This window comes from Gadus morhua, chromosome 18 (genome assembly GCF_902167405.1).
Source record: "Gadus morhua chromosome 18, gadMor3.0, whole genome shotgun sequence".
Taxonomy (NCBI): Eukaryota; Metazoa; Chordata; class Actinopteri; order Gadiformes; family Gadidae; genus Gadus; species Gadus morhua.
This window is the reverse complement of record NC_044065.1, coordinates 1,455,645-1,475,855: the sequence shown is the minus strand read 5'-3', so window position 1 is coordinate 1,475,855 and position 20,211 is coordinate 1,455,645. Positions and strand designations below refer to the sequence as shown.

Here is a 20,211-nt window from a genome sequence, read left to right as displayed (position 1 = left end):
CGCCAACCTCTTCCTGTCCTTCATCCTGCGGGCGGTGTCCGTCATCGTCAAGGATACGCTGCTGGAGCACCACTGGGGCCGCCAGATCATGCAGCAGGCGGACCTGCATCACATGCTCAGCCACCAGGTCAGCCAATCACACGCTCCGCCATCGGGTCAGCCAATCACATGCTCCGCCATCGGGTAAGCCAATCACACGCTCCGCCATCGGGTCAGCCAATCACACGTTCCGCCACCAGGTCAGCCAATCACATGCTCCGCCATCGGGTAAGCCAATCACATGCTCCGCCATCGGGTAAGCCAATCACACGCTCCGCCATCTGGTGAGCCAATCACACGCTCAGCGACCAGGTCAGTCAAGTACACACACAGGCATCGGGTCAGCCAATCACACACTCCGCCAGCAGGTCAGCCAATCACAAGCTCAGCTATCGGGTAAGCCAATGACACGCTCCGCCACACGGCCAGTTAAGCACACGCACCGGCATCGCTTTCTGTACATTTAGGATGTTTATAGAAACAAGTGCGAATGATCGCTAGGTTACAATCCCCCGCTCAGCCACCAGGTCAGCCAATCCCCCGCCTAGCCATGACATCCGGAAATAACAATTAGGAAGCAAGGTTTTTTTTATAAGCCTTGTCAGTTGCAGAAATGTACAATTAGTTCAGGCACAATGTGGGGTTTTATTCCTTTGTTTAGATCCATTTGTTAATTTATTATTTTTTCCACTGAGCAATTGTTGTTTATCCCATTGCAATCCTGGGCAATCTTTTTATAGTTGTTGTTTTTCTCTGTGTATGTTCTGGGGTTGCTGGTCATGCTTTCATGCCAATCAGGACACGAAAAGTAGGCGGTTCAGGCATACTTAAGCCCAAAATACACCGCTGGTGAACGGCCCGTGTCAAAACAGACACCCTATGTTTTCGATGTAAACCCCCAATTCGGTGGGGGCTGGTCGCTGGCCAGCGCTTGTTGGCACACCACCCCCGGACCCTTCACGCCGCTGTCCTGTTGCACAGCATCGCCGCCCAGGGAAAAGCACTTTCTCTCCGAAAGTATGCTACCTGGGTCCTCCTGTTGACACTGTTGCGCAACGCTTCCTATTGGTGCTAGGGGCGGCACTTGACATGCGTCATATGATGGTATGTTTTACGCTAAAGTCCGTAAAGGCTGGCTCTGCGAGACTTTATAGACCGTCACCAACATCCTCAACAAGATTTAAACTGACAGAATCAATGCAGATTAAATCGGGAATTTGAGCAGAACATGAGATGAGATTTGATGTGTTGATATTTCATGAAACACATTTTACTTCCTGCTAGGCTGCTATTGGCTGCCGGATTGCCCAGGTGGTGATGCAGTACTGTGTCCTGGCCAATCACTTCTGGTTCTTTGGCGAAGCGGTGTACCTGCACTCAGTGCTCATTGGCTCGGTGTTCATCAACCACAACAAACACCTGCCATACATCTGCCTGGGCTGGGGTAAGGCTACAGTGACTCAGCCAGCCGTCCATGTTGACAGTGGAGTCCTCACCGTTATACTTGCACACGCATTTAATGTGCTTGTTGTTAAGGTTATTGATAGAGTAGGAGTTTGTATACGTGCCGTCAAACGAAGAGTTAGGATATCTGTAGTTTGGGACGGGTCATGATATGAGGAGTTCAGATTTGTATTTCGGTGTTTTCTCAGGCACGCCTCTTCTGTTTGTCCTTCCCTGGGTTCTGGTGAAGCTTCTGAAGGAAAATAAAGAGTAAGAGGGGGAGCCGTATGTTTTATGTGTTTTGTGGGGTCTATGTTGTTTGTGGGTTCCATTGGTTTTATATGTTTTGTCGGGTTTGTGCAGTTCATGGTATTCAGGTCTTTTGTGGGTTTAGGGGTCTAGGTGTTTTATGGGGTTTGTGGGGTCCATGTAGTTTGTGGGGTCGATGTGTTTTGTGGGGTCACTATGTTTTGTGTTGTTTTACGGGGTCCTTTTGGTTTAAGGGGTCCCAGTGGTTTAAGGGGTCCTTGTGGTTTAAGGGGTCCTGGTGGTTTAAGGGGTCCTTTTTGTTTAAGGGGTCCTGGTTGTCCATGCCAGGGTCGCTGAGACCAGCCTGTGTGTGACCCCGCAGGTGTTGGGCGCTGAACCAGAACATGAACTACTGGTGGATCATCAGGCTGCCCATCCTGCTGGCTTCAGTGGTGAGTCCCTAAAAGAACGTTGTTCAATTCACTCAATAACCACCTATGAATGTCTTATGTTTGACGGGTAGATTTCACTTTCCACCAGATCAACTTGTTGATTTTCATGAAGATCCTGAAGGTGATTCTGTCTAAACTAAGAGCCAGCAACCAGAACGGATACCCAGACTACAAACTTAGGTAATACCACCACCATCACTAACTTAACCAAACAGTGTTTACCATTATTGGTAACAGGGAATATACAGGTGCTGGTCAAATTATTAGAATATCATGAAAAAGTTGATTTATTTCAGTAATTATATTCAGAACGTGAAACTTACATATTATATCAATTCATTACACACAGAGTGATATATTTGAAATGTTTATTTCTTTTAATTTGGATGATTAGTACTGACAATTACTGAAAATCCCAAATTCAGTATCTCAGAAAATTTGAATATTAGTTACGACTAGTACAAAAAATGATTTTTTAGAAATGTGGGCCAACTGAAAAGTATGAACATGGAAAGTTTCAGCATGTATGGCAATCAATACTTAGTTGCAGCTCCTTTTGCCTGAATTGCTGCAGCAATACGGCGTGGCATGGAGTCGACCAGTCTGTTGCACTCCTCAGATGTTATGAGAGCCCAGGTTGCTTTAATAGTGGCCTTCAGCTCTTCAGCATTGTTGGGTCTGGCATCTCGCATCTTCCGCTTCACAATACCCCATAGGTTTTCTATGGGGTTAAGGTCAGGTGAGTTTGCAGGCCAATCAAGAAGAGGGATACCATGGTCCTTAAACCAGGTACTGGTAGATTTGGCACTGTGTGCAGGTGCCAAGTCATGTTGGAAAATGAAATCGTCACCTCCATAAAGTTGGTCCGCGGCAGGCAGCATAAAGTGTTCTAAAACTTCCTGGTAGACTGCTGCATTGACCCTGGACCTCAGGAAACACAGTGGACCAACAGCAGCAGATGACATGGCACCCCAGACCATTACTGACTGTGGAAATTTTACACTGGACTTCAGGCAACGTGGATTCTGTGCCTCTCCTGTCTTCCTCCAGACTCTGGGACCTTGATTTCCAAAGGAGATACAAAATTTACTTTCATCTGAAAACATAACTTTGGACCACTCAGCAGCAGTCCAGTCCTTTTTGTCTTGAGCCCAGGCGAGACGCTTTTGACGTTGTCTCTTATTCAAGAGTGGCTTTACACGAGGAATGCGACAGCTGAAGCCCATATCTTGCATACGTCGGTGTGTGGTGCTTCTTGAAGCACTGACTCCAGCTACAGTCCACTCTTTGTGGATCTCCCCCACATTTTTGAATCGGTTTTGTTTGACAATCCTCTCCAGGGCGCGTTTATCCCTCTTGCTTGTACACTCTTTTCTACCACATCTTTTTCTTCCCTTCGCCTCTCTATTAATGTGCTTGGACACAGAGCTCTGGGAACATCCAACCTCTTTGGCAATGACCTTTTGTGTCTTGCCCTCCTTCTTTAAAGTATCAATGGTCATCTTTTGGACAGTTGTCAAGTCAGCAGTCTTCCCCATGATTGTGTGTCATACAGAATCAAAACGAGAGACCATTTAAAGGCTTTTCCAGGTGTTTTGAGTTAGTTAGCTAATTAGAGTGTGGCACCAGGTGTCTTCAATATCTGACCTTTTCACCATATTCTAATTTTCTGAGATGTTGAATTTAGGGTTTTCATTGGTTGTCAGCTATAATCATCTTCTTTTTGGCAAAAAACACTTATAATGTATCAGTCTGTTTGGAATGAATGTATACATTCTACAGGTTTGACTTTCTAAATGGAATTAATGAAATAAATCAACTTTTTCATGATATTCTAATAATATGACCAGCACCTGTAGATCAGCTTTTAACTCGTAGAGAGAGGGGTGAAATGAATGAAGATAGAGAAATAAAAAAAATGTATGTGAATGAGAGAGAGAAAGAGAGAGAGAGAGGTTTAATATGAATGAAGTGACGAAAATAGAGAGATGAGATGAATAAATGTACTTGTTGTCTTTGCACAATCCCGTTAGCACTTAAATTCCACCGTTCATGTGTATCTGTACGTGTGTCTGTTTGTGTATGTGTATGTGTATGTGTATGTGTATGTGGTGAATAACCTTCTTGATTCCTGAGAGTGAGAGATGTTCTTCCTCTCCACAGACTGGCGAAGGCCACGTTGACCCTTATCCCTCTGTTCGGGGTCCATGAGGTTATCTTTGTCTTCGCCACGGACGAACAGACAACGGGGCTCCTGCGCCACGTCAAAGTCTTCTTCACCCTCTTCCTCAACTCTTTCCAGGTTCACAACGTCCTCTTCCTCCAGGGACACACAGATGACCTTTTGATATTCTCCCCAGGTTTCTTTCTACTTGCATTCCGTCCATGCCTGTGGACTGAAGCCTTTTTCTTTTCTCAGGGTTTCCTGGTCTCTGTGCTCTACTGTTACACCAATAAAGAGGTGAGTTTTACATTTTCACATGCATGTGCATGTGTTTATGGGCGTGTGTGTGTGTGTGCGTGCATGTGCATGTGTTTATGGGCGTGTGTGTATGCGTGTGTGTGTGTGTGTGTGCATATGCATGTGTTTATGGGCGTGTGTGTGTCCGCGTGTGTGTGTGTGAGTGTGCATATGCATGCGTTTATGGGTGTGTGTGTGTGTGTGTGTGTGTGTGTGTGTGTGTGTGTGTGTGTTTATGGGTGTGTGTGTGTGTGTGTGTGTGTGTGTGTGTGTGTGTGTGTGTGTGTGTGTGTGTGTGTGTGTGTGTGTGTAGGTGAGGTCGGAGCTGCGGAGGAAGCTGTGCAGCTGGAGGGGCGAGTTGGCGACGGTGTGTTGTGGGCAGTGACTAACCGCCTCTGACTCCCGGGTCCACACCTTCTCCATCGCCTCGGCCCCGGACTGCAACCGCTCCTCCTCCACCTCCACCTCCTCCTCCTCCTCCTCCTCCTCCACCTCCACCCCTGGCCGAGCCATCTGCCTCGGGAGGGGCTTACCTCCCGTCTCCCCCACGTGGGGGATGGGCCAGATTGGCCGACCCCCAGACCCCAACCTGCTACAAAGCAAAACTCAAAGCCTGAGGGAGGGTCTGAGGCAGGGACTGAGTCTGGGTCAGGGTCAGGGTCCTGGACAGAGCTTGGGGCAGGACCTGGGTCTGAGGCAGGGTCCGGGTCTGGGTCAGGATCAGGGTCAGGGTCTGGGTCAGGGTCAGGGTCAGGGTCAGGGTCAGGGTCTGTGCAGCAGAGAGCAGGAGAGTCCAGAGTGCACCTTGCAGGTGTCTTTCATCATCCAGCTGCCAGACCCCGTAGAGACACCTCCTCACCAGGTCCCGCTGCATGCAGACTGAACCTTCTCTGGCCCAGGCTCCCGGTCAGACCGGTGACGGTAGCTCATGAGGTAGTGCGGGTCGACCCGTGACCAGAGGTGGCTGTCCAACCCAATCCCTGGCTCCGTCTACCTGAGCGACTAGGCGTCGCTGTGGGTGGTTGACAGCGCTGTTGGTGTTTGAATGTTTCTATGAATGATTGTAAGTCGCTACAGACAAGAGAGTCTGCTAAATATATATAAATAACCTGCACATATACTTTTATACTGGCATTTTGAGTAGAGAATAGAAGGTGTAAACTTGGTTGTTTGGAAAAAAAATCGTCCACCCGTGGAACTGAATGCCTAGTCTTTGTTTTCGCATTGTGCTCTATTCTTCAAATGCAGGAACACCCTTCTGTAATGTAACAACACAGTGTGGACACACACACACACACACACACACACACACACACACACACACACACACACACACACACACACACACACACACACACACACACACACACACACACACACACACACACACAACTAACACATGAGATTGCGAATGTGGCAAATTTGGGAAATATTTGAGAGGTGCAAACCTCTGAAATACATGTTCAGATGTTACCTTTTTTGTGTGTCTCATTCTCCAGAGATAATAAAGTTCTGTACAAAACAATGGATTCCTAGACTTTGGTCAGGTCTGTGTTTAAGCTTTCGGACTTTGGTCAGGTGTGTGTTTAAGCTTTCAGACTCTGCTGCACTCTCTGGTCTTTTAGTTGTATTATTCATGATCTTTTATACCCTGTCAGGGTTCAAAGATGTAGACATTGATAGTTAATGGAAAGTGGCTGCCTCACAGAGGAGGGCTTTCAATTACGCCTTACTGGTTAGAGAAACTACTGTCAAATTGGCCATCCTTATAGCTATGACTATATATAGCTCTACTTTTAACACGTTGCTACAGAAAAGGAGCAACGTGTTGTGAAACTAATCATTTCTGATGGAGGAAGCCCGAGGTTTGAGGAAAATGGAAATGAGGAAAATCGAGGTTTGCAAGTATGCCTTTGAGTCGGGGGCAGTACTTAGTTGCAGTATTCCCGTCATGTCAACCCTTTAGAGTTCTCCTTCGGTTCTCTTTCAGGGATAAACGGTCCTCTTTACCATTACAATAAAAGTGCCCCCTGTATTATTTTACACATATTCTTCCACACAACTCCTGAAAATCCAACTTTATCTACTCTGAAACCCACCCAGCTCATTTATAATTATAATAATACGTTGTTTTTATTATGATTATCATTATTATTATTATTATTATTATTATCATAAATTATAATAATGACAATTATGATGCTAATGCTATCTAATGTCGTGGTAAATGGAACCCGTGCCTGTTGTTATGGAGATGCGTTGTGCCGCGACCACAAGATCTTGACGCAATTTCAGTGAGTTATTCCCCTTCTCTCATTCAAGGTTCTCAACTACATGACGATTCCGAATTACAGCTTTATAATAACATTTGATTGCCAAAGTGCTCTCTAATAGTTGGTATTCTGTCAGTTCGAGGGTTGCTGCTGATCTTGAGCAGTACTGGTGTTATGAAATCAAGTGAAGATTGCTGTAATCAATGATCCTTTTACGTCTGCTCTATCTCCTTAATTAGATGCTCTCTCAGCCCAGTGTTCACCTTGGTTTTATTCTAGGTGTTTTATATTTATAAATAACCTTTAGTTCACTCAAGTTGTATTACTATTATTCATATAATTATTATTGATAAAATATAATTAATATCATCATATCGATAATATTATCATTTAAAAACCACAATGATATCTAGATCACTAGCCTAACATCCATTTATAATATCCTGCCGAGAACAGCTTGACTGCCGAAGCCGAAAACAGCGGTGTCCTTCTGTGTCCGGTAGTGTCATTTTTCGATGAGAGTGCGTTGAATATTTTACCGCACCTTATTTCATTGTAACATAATGACATCGCCAACGGGCTAATTCTCATAAAATGGATGCGTCGAAGCGGGTAAAAAAGGTGAGGGGGCACCCGGATTTGAACCGGGGACCTCTTGATCTGCAGTCAAATGCTCTACCACTGAGCTATACCCCCGCTGCTCTAACATGGAGAAATAAATATAAGTTATTTATTGGAATACATGGATTCGTATACATTGTTTGACCCGTCGTATATTCCACTATAATAGCGACGTAACAACGCTTCGAAATTCAACCAACTGTATTTTTGGGTGGGTTGTCAGATAACTGGTGAGTGAGGACAAGATAGATTGTAGTGTGTAAAAAAGCCTGTTGGTCAGCCCCACAGTTAGATTTATAGAACTGACAATATTTTGTGTCCAAATCCAAAATCAAAATACTGCAGTTCTAGCTCTAACTGTTCTAGACCTACATTTGCTACAGAACAGGCTGCAGGCCTCTCTGTCTCTCTGTGCCGGGTTCCTATGCTTGTTGTATCTCCACTGGTCTACTCCATGTAAGGACATTCCCGAGACACTGAGCTCAACCATCCTTCATTCACATCATTCCTGCTCCAAAACTCAAACCCCAACAAGACTCCTCCTAGTCTCAACCCAGTCTCCTCTCAAAGACCCGTTCAACACAGCGCCTAGAACCTACCGTTGAAACTTATCGATACAGCTTCGGGTCCCGGCGATTGTTGTGAATACCTTCCGCTATGAATCCACCGTGTGGAAGATGCAGCAAAGCCGTGTACCCCACGGAGAAGGTGAACTGCCTCGACAAGGTAGGCTGGGGATGCCAATGTCCCAAAGTTTTCTAAATGCAATCATACATGAATTGGCGTAGCCTACTATGTTGGAAAGGTAAAAAACGCTGTGGAACTGTGGAAAAAAAAGTTGTACATTTGTGTACGGTTTTTTAAAATTTAAAGTAAATGAAAATATCCAGGGAAATATAACTGTTCTGTAAAGTAAGTATTGTATGTGTTTTATATAGCTTACTGTAAATCGGAACGTAAACAATGGCCCCGGTTGTTATTGGGGCTAGACCACCCCCCTAACTAAGGGGGAGGGAGATCTACATGATAACAATCATGTGTATGCATTATTATCGAAAAGTTATATTGATTGAAAAATTATATAAAAAGGAATATTATCAAAGCAATAAGAATCAACTAGAAATGTATGTGTAATAAAATCATATGGAACTATAAATGTGATAAAGCAATGAGATAGAACAACTACAGATCCAATATAACTATGTGATACAGAACGACGGATGTGATTCATCAAGACTGATGTGATAGAACTGCAGATATGAGGTGATCTTTATGGATATGATGCTACAATAACCTAACTCTCTCTAGTTCTGGCACAGGAGCTGCTTCAGCTGTGAGGTCTGTAAGATGGCGCTCAGTATGACCACCTACAAGGGCTTTGGCAAGAAACCCTACTGCTCCATGTAAGTACTGGATCAGCCAATCAGAACCACTAGAACCACCACCAAAGCCAATCACAGCAACTAGAACCACCACAGCCAATCACAACCTCTAGAACCACAACAGCCAATCACAACCTCTCTAGAACCACCGCAGCCAATCACAGCCACTAGAACCACCACAGCCAATCACAGCCACTAGAACCACCACCACAGCCAATCACAGCCTTTAGAACCACCACAGCCAATCACAGCCACTAGAACAACCACAGCCAATCACAGCCACTAGAACCACCACCACAGTCAATCACAGCCTTTAGAACCACCACAGCCAATCACAGCCACTAGAACCACCACAGCCAATTACAGCCACCAGAACCACCAGCACAGCCAATCACAGCCACTAGAACCACCACAGCCAATCACAGCCACTAGAACCACCACCGCAGCCAATCACAGCCACTAGAACCACCACAGCCAATCACAGCCACTAGAACCACCACCACAGCCAATCACAGCCACTGGAACCACCACCACAGCCAATCACAGCCACTAGAACCACCACAGCCAATCACAGCCACTAGAACCACCACAGCCAATCACAGCCACTAGAACCACCACCACAGCCAATCACAGCCACTAGAACCACCACAGCCTATCAATACAGACCAGACCCACTACAGCTTATCAGAACCAACACACCACCTACACTTACACACACACACACACACACACACACACACACACACACACACACACACACACACACACACACACACACACGCACACGCAGATGCACACACAAGAGTGTAAAGGTTACCTTGAAAGAGTCAACGTCTTGCTCCTCCTCCTCCCGCTCCCCTGTTATAATGAAGTGTACTGCCTCCATCTGCCCCTCCCCCTGTTTTAGGCATTACCCCAAATCCTCCTTCACCATGGTAACCGACACCCCAGAGAACCTCCGCCTCAAACAGCAGACCATGCTCAACAGCCAGGTAGCCAACACACACACACACACACACACACACACACGCACACGCACACGCACACACACAATCACACACACACACACACACACACACACACACACACACACAATCACACACACACACACACACACACACACACACACACAATCACACACACACGCACGCACACGCACACACAAACAAACACACACAATCACACACACGCACACACACACTATCACACACACACAAACAATAATACACGCACACAAACACACACAAACAATCACACACGCACACAAACAATCACACACGCACACACACAAACAATCACACACGCACACACATATACACACACACACACAATATGCATATTCACACACATATGCATATTCTAACACACGCATTCACGCACACACAAATACACACACACAAATACATAGTTTGGTTGAGTTAAGGTTGAGATGATTATAATATAATAATTATTATAATATCATAATATAAAGTCTGATAGCAGAGTTGCTCAAATCCAACAGAAGTTCAAATTGGTTGTACTTTTGACCAATCATCTGGGATCTGTTATTTGCAGCATAAACCACAAACTTAAAGAATAAACATCCGTTATCTAAAGAATGTGACTCATCAGAGCCATGTCCAGGACGAGTCACACTCAGAGGCTGATGAAAGGCAGAGGCTTGGGTTAGGGTGCGTTACTGTAGGTTAGGGTTGGGGGGTAACTTGTAGGATAGGTTGGGTTAGGTTTGGTGGGGTGGGTTAGGGTGAGTTAGGGTGGGTTAGGGTGAGATAGGGTTGGTTAGGGTGGGTTAGGGTGAGTTAGGCTGGGTTACTGTAGGATAGCGTGGGTTAGGGTGAGTTAGGCTGGGTTAGAGTAAGATAGGGTTGCTTAGGGTGGGTTAGGGTGAGTTAGTTATAGGTAAGTGTGGGCTAGGAAGGTTTAGGTTGGGGAAAGCTAGGGTGCGTCTGCCCTCCCTCTGACTGTCAGGTCCTTCTTCTCCTCCTTCTCCTCTGTTCTGTTTACTACCATAAAAGTCCTGCCCACCCTCTCACCACATGGCGTGTGTGTGTGTGTGTGTGTGTGTGTGTTTGTATGTGTTGGTGTGTTTGTGTGTGTATGTGTGTGTGTGTTTGTGTGTGTTTTTTTTTGTGTGTGTGTGTGTGTGTGTTCGTGTATGTGTGTGTGTTTTTGTATGTGTGTTTGTTTATGTTTATGTGTGTATGTGTATGTGTGTGTGTGTTTGTGTAAGTGTATGTGTTTGTGTGTGTATGTGTATGTGTGTGTGTGTGTGTGTGTGTGTGTGTGTTTGTGTATGTGTATGCGTTTGTGTGTGTATGTAAGTGTGTGTGTGTGTGTGTGTTTCTGTTTGTGTATGTGTGTGTGTGAGTGTGTGTGTGTGTTTCTGTGTGTGTGTGTGTGTGTGTGTGTGTGTGTGTGTGTGTGTGTGTGTGTGTGTGTGTGTGTGTGTGTGTGTCTGTGTGTGTGTGTGTATGTGTGTATGTGTGTATGTGTGTGTGTGTGTGTGTGTGTGTGTGTGTGTGTGTGTGTGTGTGTGTGTGTGTGCGTGTGTGTGTTTGCGTGTGTCAGGCCCTGTACAAAGAAGACTTTGAGCGGAGCAGGGGGAGGGGCTTCAGCGTTGTCACGGATACGCCTGAGATGCAGAGGGTGAAGAAAACCCAGGACCTGATCAGCAACGTGAGTCCTCTTAACTGAACATAACCAACCCTGTTCTCTTATTTAACTCAGCTGGTATAATATCATACACTTTATAAATGAACTTGACCTTCATTCAAATTAATCTGCTGGGGTGGGGGTGCGGTGAGGGGAGAGAGGGTGAGTGATGGAGGGGTGAGAGAGGGAGGGGTGAGGGGGTGAGAGAGGGACGGTTTAGAGATTGAGTGGTTGGAGGGTGAGAAATGGAGGGGTGAGGGTTTGAGGGCTGAGATTTGGAGGGGTGAGACGTGAAGGGATGAAAGGGTGATATCGAGGGGTAAGAGGGTGATATCGAGGGGTAAGAGGGTGATATCGAGGGGTAAGAGGGTGATATCGAGGGGTAAGAGGGTGATATCGAGGGGTAAGAGGGTGATATCGAGGGGTAAGAGGGCAAGCGCTTAAGATCTGGAGTCTCTCAGACCCAACGCTTCGACCTCAGAGGAATGGCTGCCCTATATGGTCACAGTATCCCAGCTTGAGTCACACAAACACACACATACACACACACACACACACACACACACACACACACACACACACACACACACACACACCGACATACACACACTGGTCCCTCCTGAGACCAGCTATAAACAGAAGGCTGGAAGCAAACATTTATTCTTCTTTTATTCGTTCTGTTCTGAGCTTAGTTCTGTCTAATCTTTCTTTACTTTCTCTTTCTTATATCTTTCATAATTTTTTGTTTCTGTCCTCGCTCTGTTCTGTTCTTTCAGTTCTGTGGCTATCTTTCTGAACTGTTTTTAATGAATAGTTTAGATTCTCCCTCTGGTCGTACCAGAATAGAACACAGTGGGATCCCTCTCTCATGTCTCTCTCTCTCTCACTCTCTTGATTGCCCTCCCTCTCTCTCTCTCTCTCTCTCTCTCTCTCTCTCTCTCTCTCTCTCTCTCTCTCTCTCTCTCTCTCTCTTCTCTCTCTCTCTCTCTCTCTTCTCTCTCTCTCTCTCTCTCTCTCCCTCTCTCTCTCTCTCTCTCTGTCTCTCTCTCTCTCTCTCTCTCTCTCTCTCTCTCTCTCTCTCTCTCTCTCTCTCTCTCTCTCTCGCTCCCTCTCCCTCTCCCTCTCTCTCTCTCTCTCTCTCTCTCTCTCTCCCTCTCCCTCTCGCTCTCTCTCTCTCTCTCTCTCTCTCTCTCTCTCTCTCTCTCTCTCTCTCTCTCTCTCTCTCTCTCTCTCTCTCTCCCTCTGTCTCTCTCTCTCTCTCTCTCTCTCTCTCTCTCTCTCTCTCTCTCTCTCTCTCTCTCTCTCCCTCTCTCTCTCTCTCTCTCTCTCTCCCTCTCTCTCTGTCACTCTCTCTCTCTCTCTCTCTCTCTCTCTCTCTCTCTCTCTCTCTCTCTCTCTCTCTCTCTCCCTCTCTCTCTCTCTCTCTCTCTCTCTCTGTCTCTCTCTCTCTCTCTCTCTCTCTCTCTCTCTCTCTCTCTCTCTCTCTCTCTGTCACTCTCTCTCTCTCTCTCTCCCTCTCTCTCTCTCTCTCTCTCTCTCTCTCTCTCCCTCTCTCTCTCTCTCTCTCTCTCTCTCTCTCTCTCTCTCTCTCTCTCTCTCTCTCTCTCCCTCTCTCTCTCTCTCTCTCTCTCTCTCTCTCTCTCTCTCTCTCTCTCTCTCTCTCTCTCTCTCTCTCTCTCCCTCTCTCTCTCTCTCTCTCTCTCTCTCTCTCTCCCCCTCTCTCTCTCTCTCTCTCTCCTCTCTCTCTCTCTCTCTCTCTCTCTCTCTCTCTCTCTCTCTCTCTCTCTCTCTCTCTCTCTCTCTCTCTCTCTCTCTCTCTCTCTCTCTCTCTCTCTCTCTCTCTCTCTCTCTCTCTCTCTCTTCCTCTCTCTCTTCATCTTCCTTCCTCCCCTTCCAAAAAAAATAAATATAATATAATGAATGATTTCAAGAATACTATTGATTAATATTATTTCAGGGGTATCTTGCTGAGATGTATATTGCTTCAGTTTGTGTGTGTGTGTGTGTGTGTGTGTGTGTGTGTGTGTGTGTGTGTGTGTGTGTGTGTGTGTGTGTGTGTGTGTGTGTGTGTGTGTGTGTGTGTGTTCGTTCGTGCACGCAGATCAAGTACCATGAGGAGTTTGAGAAGAGTAAGGTTAGAAGTGACGCACCGCCGCCCGAAAACAGGCAAGGTCTGACGTCTCTTTTTTGTTGTTTCTTTCAGAGAAAACGTTGGTATTTTTCTGTATTTTTAGTTTCGTTGCGGGATTCTTTCCCTTCTGTGTAATTCCGTAGAATGCGAGGAGCAGCAACAGCAGATGTTCCGCCCCACTCCCGGGCCCGCAGCTCCTGCTGCCACAGCGCCCTCTGGTGGACCGGTAGGGACAGTGTACCTCGTGATCCACAGTACAATTCCAACTGCTTCATTGGCATGGAAAAAAAATATTTACATTACCAGAGCACAATGTGCATACACACACACATATATATCTATACATCTATATATATATATATATATATATATACATATTTATACACATATTCATCGTCTTTTTTTTAAATTGTGTATATTAGGAGGTTCCGAGCACTGCGCAGCTTTTCTCCAGTAGTGTATCTATATGTGTTGTCTACATAACGTCTATGTAACAGTTATGTACCCGTGCGTATCTATCGTTGTGTACCTCTATACAGAGGCCGCGGTTCCAGGCGCTGTACAGCTATGCTCCAGCCGATGCTGACGAGGTGAGCCTTCAGGCGGGGGATATCATCGTGGAGCCCCAGTCCATTGACCAGGGCTGGATGTTCGGGCTGAACCAGCGCACCGGCCAGCGTGGCATGTTGCCCGCTAACTACGTCAAGCTCATCTGAAGCGCCTAATGCCGCTGGCCGTTAGCCCAAAGCAACTACCTTTCAATTCATTGCCTTAGCCGTTAGACTAAAGCAATTATCTTTAAATTCATGGCCTTAGCCGTTGGCCTACAGCAACTACCTTTACTGTAATCCCATTCGCCGTATACCTTACAGCAACTACCTTTACCTTCATGCCATTAACTGTTGGCCTACAGCAACTGCGATTACTGTAATTCGGTTGGCTTTTGAAGAACTGAGAAGAGCAAGGATTTTGGTGTAATTTGTTGTGTAATTTTTTCACCAGAGTAAAAATGCTCTTTGAGAATATCTGTTTGAGTGGACCTTTGTACGAGACCATTCCGATTTGAGGCTGTTGCATGATTTCAGTTCTTTGCAATGGCAGAGAAACACAGGGAGGGGGGGGAACAGAGAGGGTGGGGTTATTCTTTTTGGAAAAGGTTTATAAATTAAAAGTATGCCTCTCGTTACAACTCTCAAATCTTACCCACAGCACCAACCACAGTCATACATTAACTGCTTTCGTGGTCATGTAGTTAGCCAATAGTCTGCATCAACTGCTTTTACTGCCTTTAATGTGATATATTTAGCTTACATTACCGGCCTTCGTCCTCATGCTGTCCGCCGTTAGTTTGGATCAATTACATCCATATTGTTAGCCACTAGCCTACATTAAAAACTCATATTGTTAGCATAAATGGATCTGTAGTGAATTTTTTTTGACAAATCAGATATCCGATTTTAAAGTGGTAATCTTGAAGATCTCCAAAGATCTGACATTTGATAAATGTCAGTTCAGTCACTATCCTCCGCCGAATTCGGGATCACAACGGCGACTGGTGACACCTGACCGGGCGTGCATTGGCAGTAGCCTAATAAGAATGTTACGAACTAGGCTTCGGTGGCACCTATCCAATCATGGATTCAAATCACAAGCGGCGCAGTTATTGATAGACTACCTATCACCCAGCAGTGTTAGTTCTGCCAGAGAGGGTTTGGGTCGAGCCACCGCAACAGACCCCCTCTTCAACTCACTGGTGTGTGAAGCAGTTCACAGTCTTCTTTATGCCATAGGTGGCGCCAAGAGGACGGCACAAAGATCTCCGACATTACTACTAAGAGAAAAATTCGGAATGATTTGGTATGATAAGGAGTTGGAATGTTCGTTTTGGAGCAAAACAGCGCATATAGACGTATTCTTCAGTTGGCTGTTTTTTGCCGATTCTATCAAAACGCTATAAACTTGGAATGATAGGGGCATGTGCTATGGTAAATAATATAATAAGGGTCTTTACATAAAAAACGAAGCATTGACAACAGAGATTGTGACATCCGTCAACAACACGCAAGCTTTGTGTTCGCCAATCTACTTATCGAGTCTTAAAAACAAAATGGCGTCGACGGGTGAAATACTGATGGTATTCTGTGTATAAAATGTCCTTTTTAATAAACAATCTGTACACTTGATACAAAGTTATCAATGCCTCGTTTTATATGTTAAGACCCTTGTTATACTACCAAAGAAGTGTTAGGCTACTTCTACCCTTTTAAGTGCTTTAAAATAGCAATTTTGTTTTTACCATAACACATGCCCCCATCGTTCCAAGTTTATAGCGTTTTGGTAGAATCGGCTAAAAACAGCCAACTTAAGAATGCATCTAGATGCGCTTTTTTGCTCCCAAACGAACATTCCAACTCGATATCATACTAAACATATCCCAGATCCATTTTACACCGGATTTCTCCTTTAATTACACACACACACTCACTTACATAGCTGCATTTAGCAGACGCTTATCCAACAGACTAATGATTTACCTGAGTACAGGGCCGTCGGACTGGGGGGACAAAGGGGACAGTTGTGGGGGGGCCCAAGGCAGAGGGGGGGCCCATGACCAAAAAAAAAAAAAAAAAAAAATTATCTTACCTTCTTTTTTTTTACCCCCCCCTCCCCGCTACAACAATCGCACAATATTGGGTCTGTACACACACATACAGACACAAATTTTGGTATTATATATATATATAATTGACATATTTTCTAGTTAGTAGATTCAATTAATATACGGCCAAATTGGCGTTGTTAAAATTAATTAGGTCACGTCATGGCACGACGTCCATTTGGCCTGGATCCTCAACCACGGTCGTCGAAGATCCATGGAGTTTTCGGTGGGGACCTTTGGGTGCCTATAGGCCTACTGCGTACATTTGTGCTCTGTGTACCGAACGTCTCGCTGCTGTCTATGAGGGTCAGCCAATTGCTGATCCACTTAATCCCGATAGTTTGCTGATAGCAGAAACTGCACGTCTTTCGACGCAGACTGAAAATCCTCTGCTCAGACTGCATCCCGTTAAAAAAATGTTTCTAAAATGAAGCACTTGGCTTTATTCTACTCGCAAGATTCTTGCAATTTGTAGTTTATGTCTTCATGTCGTTGTTATTTGATGTGACCCCGGGGGGCTCTGTATGAATGCACTTATTCTAAATTGCGTTGGATGAAAGCGTCAGCAAAATAAATGTAATGCAACGCGATGGTTCTCACGGGTTGTCTCTTGGTTGTGGATGGGACGGGCTAAGCGGCCGTTACTCATCGCCTGTTACCATGGCGACGGAGACCTCGAGGAGCCGGGAGAACAGGTGCGGGGAGATCTGGACCCCCGGGGTCAGAAGTCGCCGGAGTTCAACCGCAGGAAACGCTTTGATCTCTGCTTCCAGCTAGCGGCCGGTATGGGTCCCCTGAAGCGCCGGTATGCCGTGTCCCTGGCCGCCCTCCTCATCTGCACCATTTGCTTCCTCCTCTTCAGGTTAACACTCTCTGTCCCCTACCTGCTCCTTAATCAATCATTAATCACCTGTCTAGATCGATGTATAAATGGATGGATACATTGAGGGATGATTGATGGATGGATTAAATGGTTTACGAAATGGATGGATGAATGAATGACTAAATTGATGTGTTGTGGATGCATGGATGGGTGAGGTGACTGAAAGAAGTTTCTTGGTCACGCTATTTGTTGGGTGGATCACTTATTTTTCTTTATTTTTTATGTTTGACGTTCTTAGAGGTCCGAACTGAAATCAAAAGGATTGGTCAAAGACCTTTCAACTCAAGAAGATGCTGCACAAATGAAAAAAGAGTCAGCAGATTTCAGTTTTCTACTAGCCTAGATGCTATGTCTCGTTTTCATTTTGCTGTTATTAAATTGTAGACACATTCCGTTCCTCCTTTCACCAGATGGAGTCGCTAGTTTCCTTCCTTCGCCATTAAAACTATTTATTATGTGGAGGAAATTAATTCCTTAATGTTTGCCTAAAATGAGGATGGTGGAAATGGCCAGTTAAAAAGGCTCTAGGTTATATATGTTGCATTTATTTGAGCAGTGTGTTTATATTGCCGATTTATCATAGGGATAAAAAGCCCCGAACACAGTCGGGCTTGAGGTTCTGATGACTTTTGATTTGATGAGTGACCTCTCGGAGCCGCGTCCTGACCAATCACAGCCGGAGGGGATAGAAGGAGGAGGAGGAGGGGGTCGAGGGGAAATCTCAGCTCGGACTTTCCGAGAATAAGATGACACCGGTTTGCGTTTGTAATCACATGGATCGTCTTCCTTGTCTCTTCGTGCTCCGCTCCTTTGAACCAGAGCAAAACTGGAAACGACCTGCGCAGAAAGAACTTTGCAGAGGGAGCTGGGTCCGCCAGAGTCCCCCCCACCCCCCCCCCCCCCACTCCCTTCACTTAAGTCACTCTCTTCGTCCCGCTTCGCTGAAGTCACAGTGCACAGACGACCTTTTACACCAATCCACTCATCACATAAAGGAATGATTCCCCGTGATGACTATTGTTCCACGGCCTCGTACTTTTGTTTATTCGGGCCACGATTAAGAGTTGGGATTGTTTGAGTGTAGGCTATAGCGTCTCTGCGCACTGGGTTGCACGAGTCGCGGAGAATGCGTAATCATTGCGCAAGTATCACATAGGTAGGCTACAACACGCGTGTGGACGATTACACAGGTAGGCCCACTGCACAGGTGGCCTACTTCACAGAAGACTGAAGACTACTGCACTGCATATGGATTAAATATAAAAAGATGGAAAACCCGGATCGCCGACAGCTGGGCAGCGACGGGTTTCTCAGTCCAAGCGTCGGAATGGCTTAACGCGTTGATCCTACCTGCCGCAAATCTCCGGTTTCACCTCCAACTCTCAGCTGCCCCTTGGACTGTCCGGCCCGCGAGGAACCGACTGCTCAGTCCAAGTATCTACCGAACTTCAAGTCTCGCCCCCACGTACTGGTTCCGGAGAAAGGTCCTGGTTATTGAGAAAGGTCCTGGTTCCGGAGAAAGGACTCTAGACTTCTGGAGTTTGTTTTGCGGCGCAAGGTAAGACGTTGGGCTGTTCAACGGTCAGACTTTAGTGGCGCACAAACTCACAGGCCAATAAAGTTTAATAATAGTGTGCAAAATTGTTTTGTGAGGGCTCGGCTTTATGTCCGTGTTGAGGTTAAAGTTGTTAGACCTTGTGGTCTGATGACCCTGCTGGTTTCGTTTAATGGGGAGGTTGCTTGGTTTTAGAATAATCTTGATGACATTGGTTTTATTATATAGAGCATTAAGTAGGCCTACACTGAGACTACATTAGGCCTATATTACAGTTTTTAGCAGGCAAAATTACGTGCCCCATTGATCGACTACAAGGCAATACATGCCTGCAGCAGCATTCAAAACGTTTGTTTTTAAAAATTAAATATACTTAATATATATATATATATATATATATATATATATATATATATATATATATATATATATAGTATTCTAATTAAGGAGACCTAATTAAAATTGTATGCCTTAAAATTGTATGAGTGAACTTTTATGCAGCCTACATTTTTAATTGAGTCGAGTTTACTCTCCACCTCATCATCGATCAACCCAATAATGTCTCATCGACTTGTCATTGGTTTGAGATGTATATTAGTAGATCGACTACAGCTTTGGATTGGCATTCTGCAGGTTTCATATTCATCTGACGTTGCTCCGCGCTTTGTTTTCCGATGCGTTGCGTCATTGCCGCCCTTTTGTGACGCAGCGGCCCCCTGGAGAGTCCCAACCAGCTCTTGCCCTCACCTGCCAGGTGTGAGCTTGTCAGAAAAGGCACGTGTGTTTGGTGCAGGCCAGGGTCTCTTGGCCCCTATTTATAGCTTCCCTCCATGTGGACAAGGTTCTCAAATGTTGACACTCAAACATTTAGTTGTGTGGTCTGTGATCCTACGACCAGGACATCGGTGCTTCTGACTTTTTCTTCTTCTTGCTGTTTCAGTTTAGAAAAGCACAATGTTGGCCACTATTACTATAAGATAAGATGGTGCCTTATACGTCCCAGACGGGAAATTCGGTGGGGGGGGGGGCAAAGTTAAGAACCAAACAAACGATATTCCATGTCTTATCACAGCCATGTTTGGTGGCTCTCTCCCTGTACACTGAAGCAGCAGGGCAGTGTTGGGAGGCATGCCGGAGTGTGTGGTACAGGCAGAGTCTCGGGTCACAGGTTCTTGGACCAAGAAGGTGTTGGTTTTGGGTTTCTTTCACCAACTCAAACCATGTGACAGCCTGGCAAGGTGTCACACAGGGGGAAACCAGGTCAAACACATCCCACTCATCGTTTCATTATTCCCTTAACCCTCTTACCAGCTGCATTGTTCTTGTTTTATATAAACTTCTGGCCCGCCGTTTTGAATGGGAGTAATATTCTGTGCCGGTCGGAGTGAAGCTGTGGTCTACAGACGATGGG

General features: G+C 45.6%; 2 protein-coding genes and 1 non-coding gene across 5 annotated transcripts in view; 2 read left to right on the top strand and 1 right to left on the bottom strand.

Moving 5' to 3' along the window:
- LOC115531574 (glucagon receptor-like) overlaps positions 1–5,044 on the top strand; it is a 7,605-nt gene extending 2,561 nt beyond the window's left edge. The window contains exons 6-13 of the mRNA XM_030340926.1: positions 1–127; positions 1,324–1,483; positions 1,692–1,752; positions 2,114–2,183; positions 2,272–2,363; positions 4,347–4,485; positions 4,603–4,644; positions 4,958–5,044. The exon at positions 1–127 is cut by the window's left edge and continues 30 nt beyond it. Of these exons, the coding sequence (XP_030196786.1) occupies positions 1–127; positions 1,324–1,483; positions 1,692–1,752; positions 2,114–2,183; positions 2,272–2,363; positions 4,347–4,485; positions 4,603–4,644; positions 4,958–5,029 (763 nt within the window). The 3' untranslated portion in view covers positions 5,030–5,044. The remainder of the gene's footprint in view (positions 128–1,323; positions 1,484–1,691; positions 1,753–2,113; positions 2,184–2,271; positions 2,364–4,346; positions 4,486–4,602; positions 4,645–4,957) is intronic.
- Positions 5,045–7,541: 2,497 nt separating this feature from the next.
- On the bottom strand, positions 7,542–7,613 carry trnac-gca (transfer RNA cysteine (anticodon GCA)). The gene has a single exon. It is a non-coding gene; the product is annotated as a tRNA-Cys (tRNA).
- A 419-nt stretch (positions 7,614–8,032) lies between these two features.
- Positions 8,033–14,892, top strand: LOC115531503 (LIM and SH3 domain protein 1). 3 transcript variants are annotated; one of them, XM_030340820.1, is made up of 7 exons: positions 8,033–8,264; positions 8,847–8,941; positions 9,828–9,912; positions 11,489–11,596; positions 13,674–13,738; positions 13,847–13,929; positions 14,243–14,892. In XM_030340820.1, exons 1-7 carry the CDS (start codon positions 8,196–8,198, stop codon positions 14,287–14,289), a joined length of 552 nt encoding a protein of 183 aa, XP_030196680.1. In that variant the 5' UTR covers positions 8,033–8,195; the 3' UTR covers positions 14,290–14,892. The 3 variants fall into 3 exon arrangements, with proteins under 3 accessions (XP_030196680.1, XP_030196678.1, XP_030196679.1); XM_030340818.1 differs by having other exon boundaries at positions 8,037–8,264; positions 13,674–13,743; XM_030340819.1 differs by having other exon boundaries at positions 8,102–8,264; positions 8,858–8,941; positions 13,674–13,743.
- Positions 14,893–20,211: the final 5,319 nt, after the last annotated feature.

What these genes read in the sequence shown, in the direction of transcription:
- LOC115531503 (XM_030340818.1), top strand. Translation starts at nt 8,196, where the DNA reads ATGAATCCACCGTGTGGAAGATGCAGCAAAGCCGTGTACCCCACGGAG. An exon ending in AAGAAACCCTACTGCTCCAT is followed by an intron (nt 8,942 to 9,827) that starts GTAAGTACTGGA and finishes CCCCTGTTTTAG; the next exon opens with GCATTACCCCAAATCCTCCT. An exon ending in AGACCATGCTCAACAGCCAG is followed by an intron (nt 9,913 to 11,488) that starts GTAGCCAACACA and finishes TGCGTGTGTCAG; the next exon opens with GCCCTGTACAAAGAAGACTT.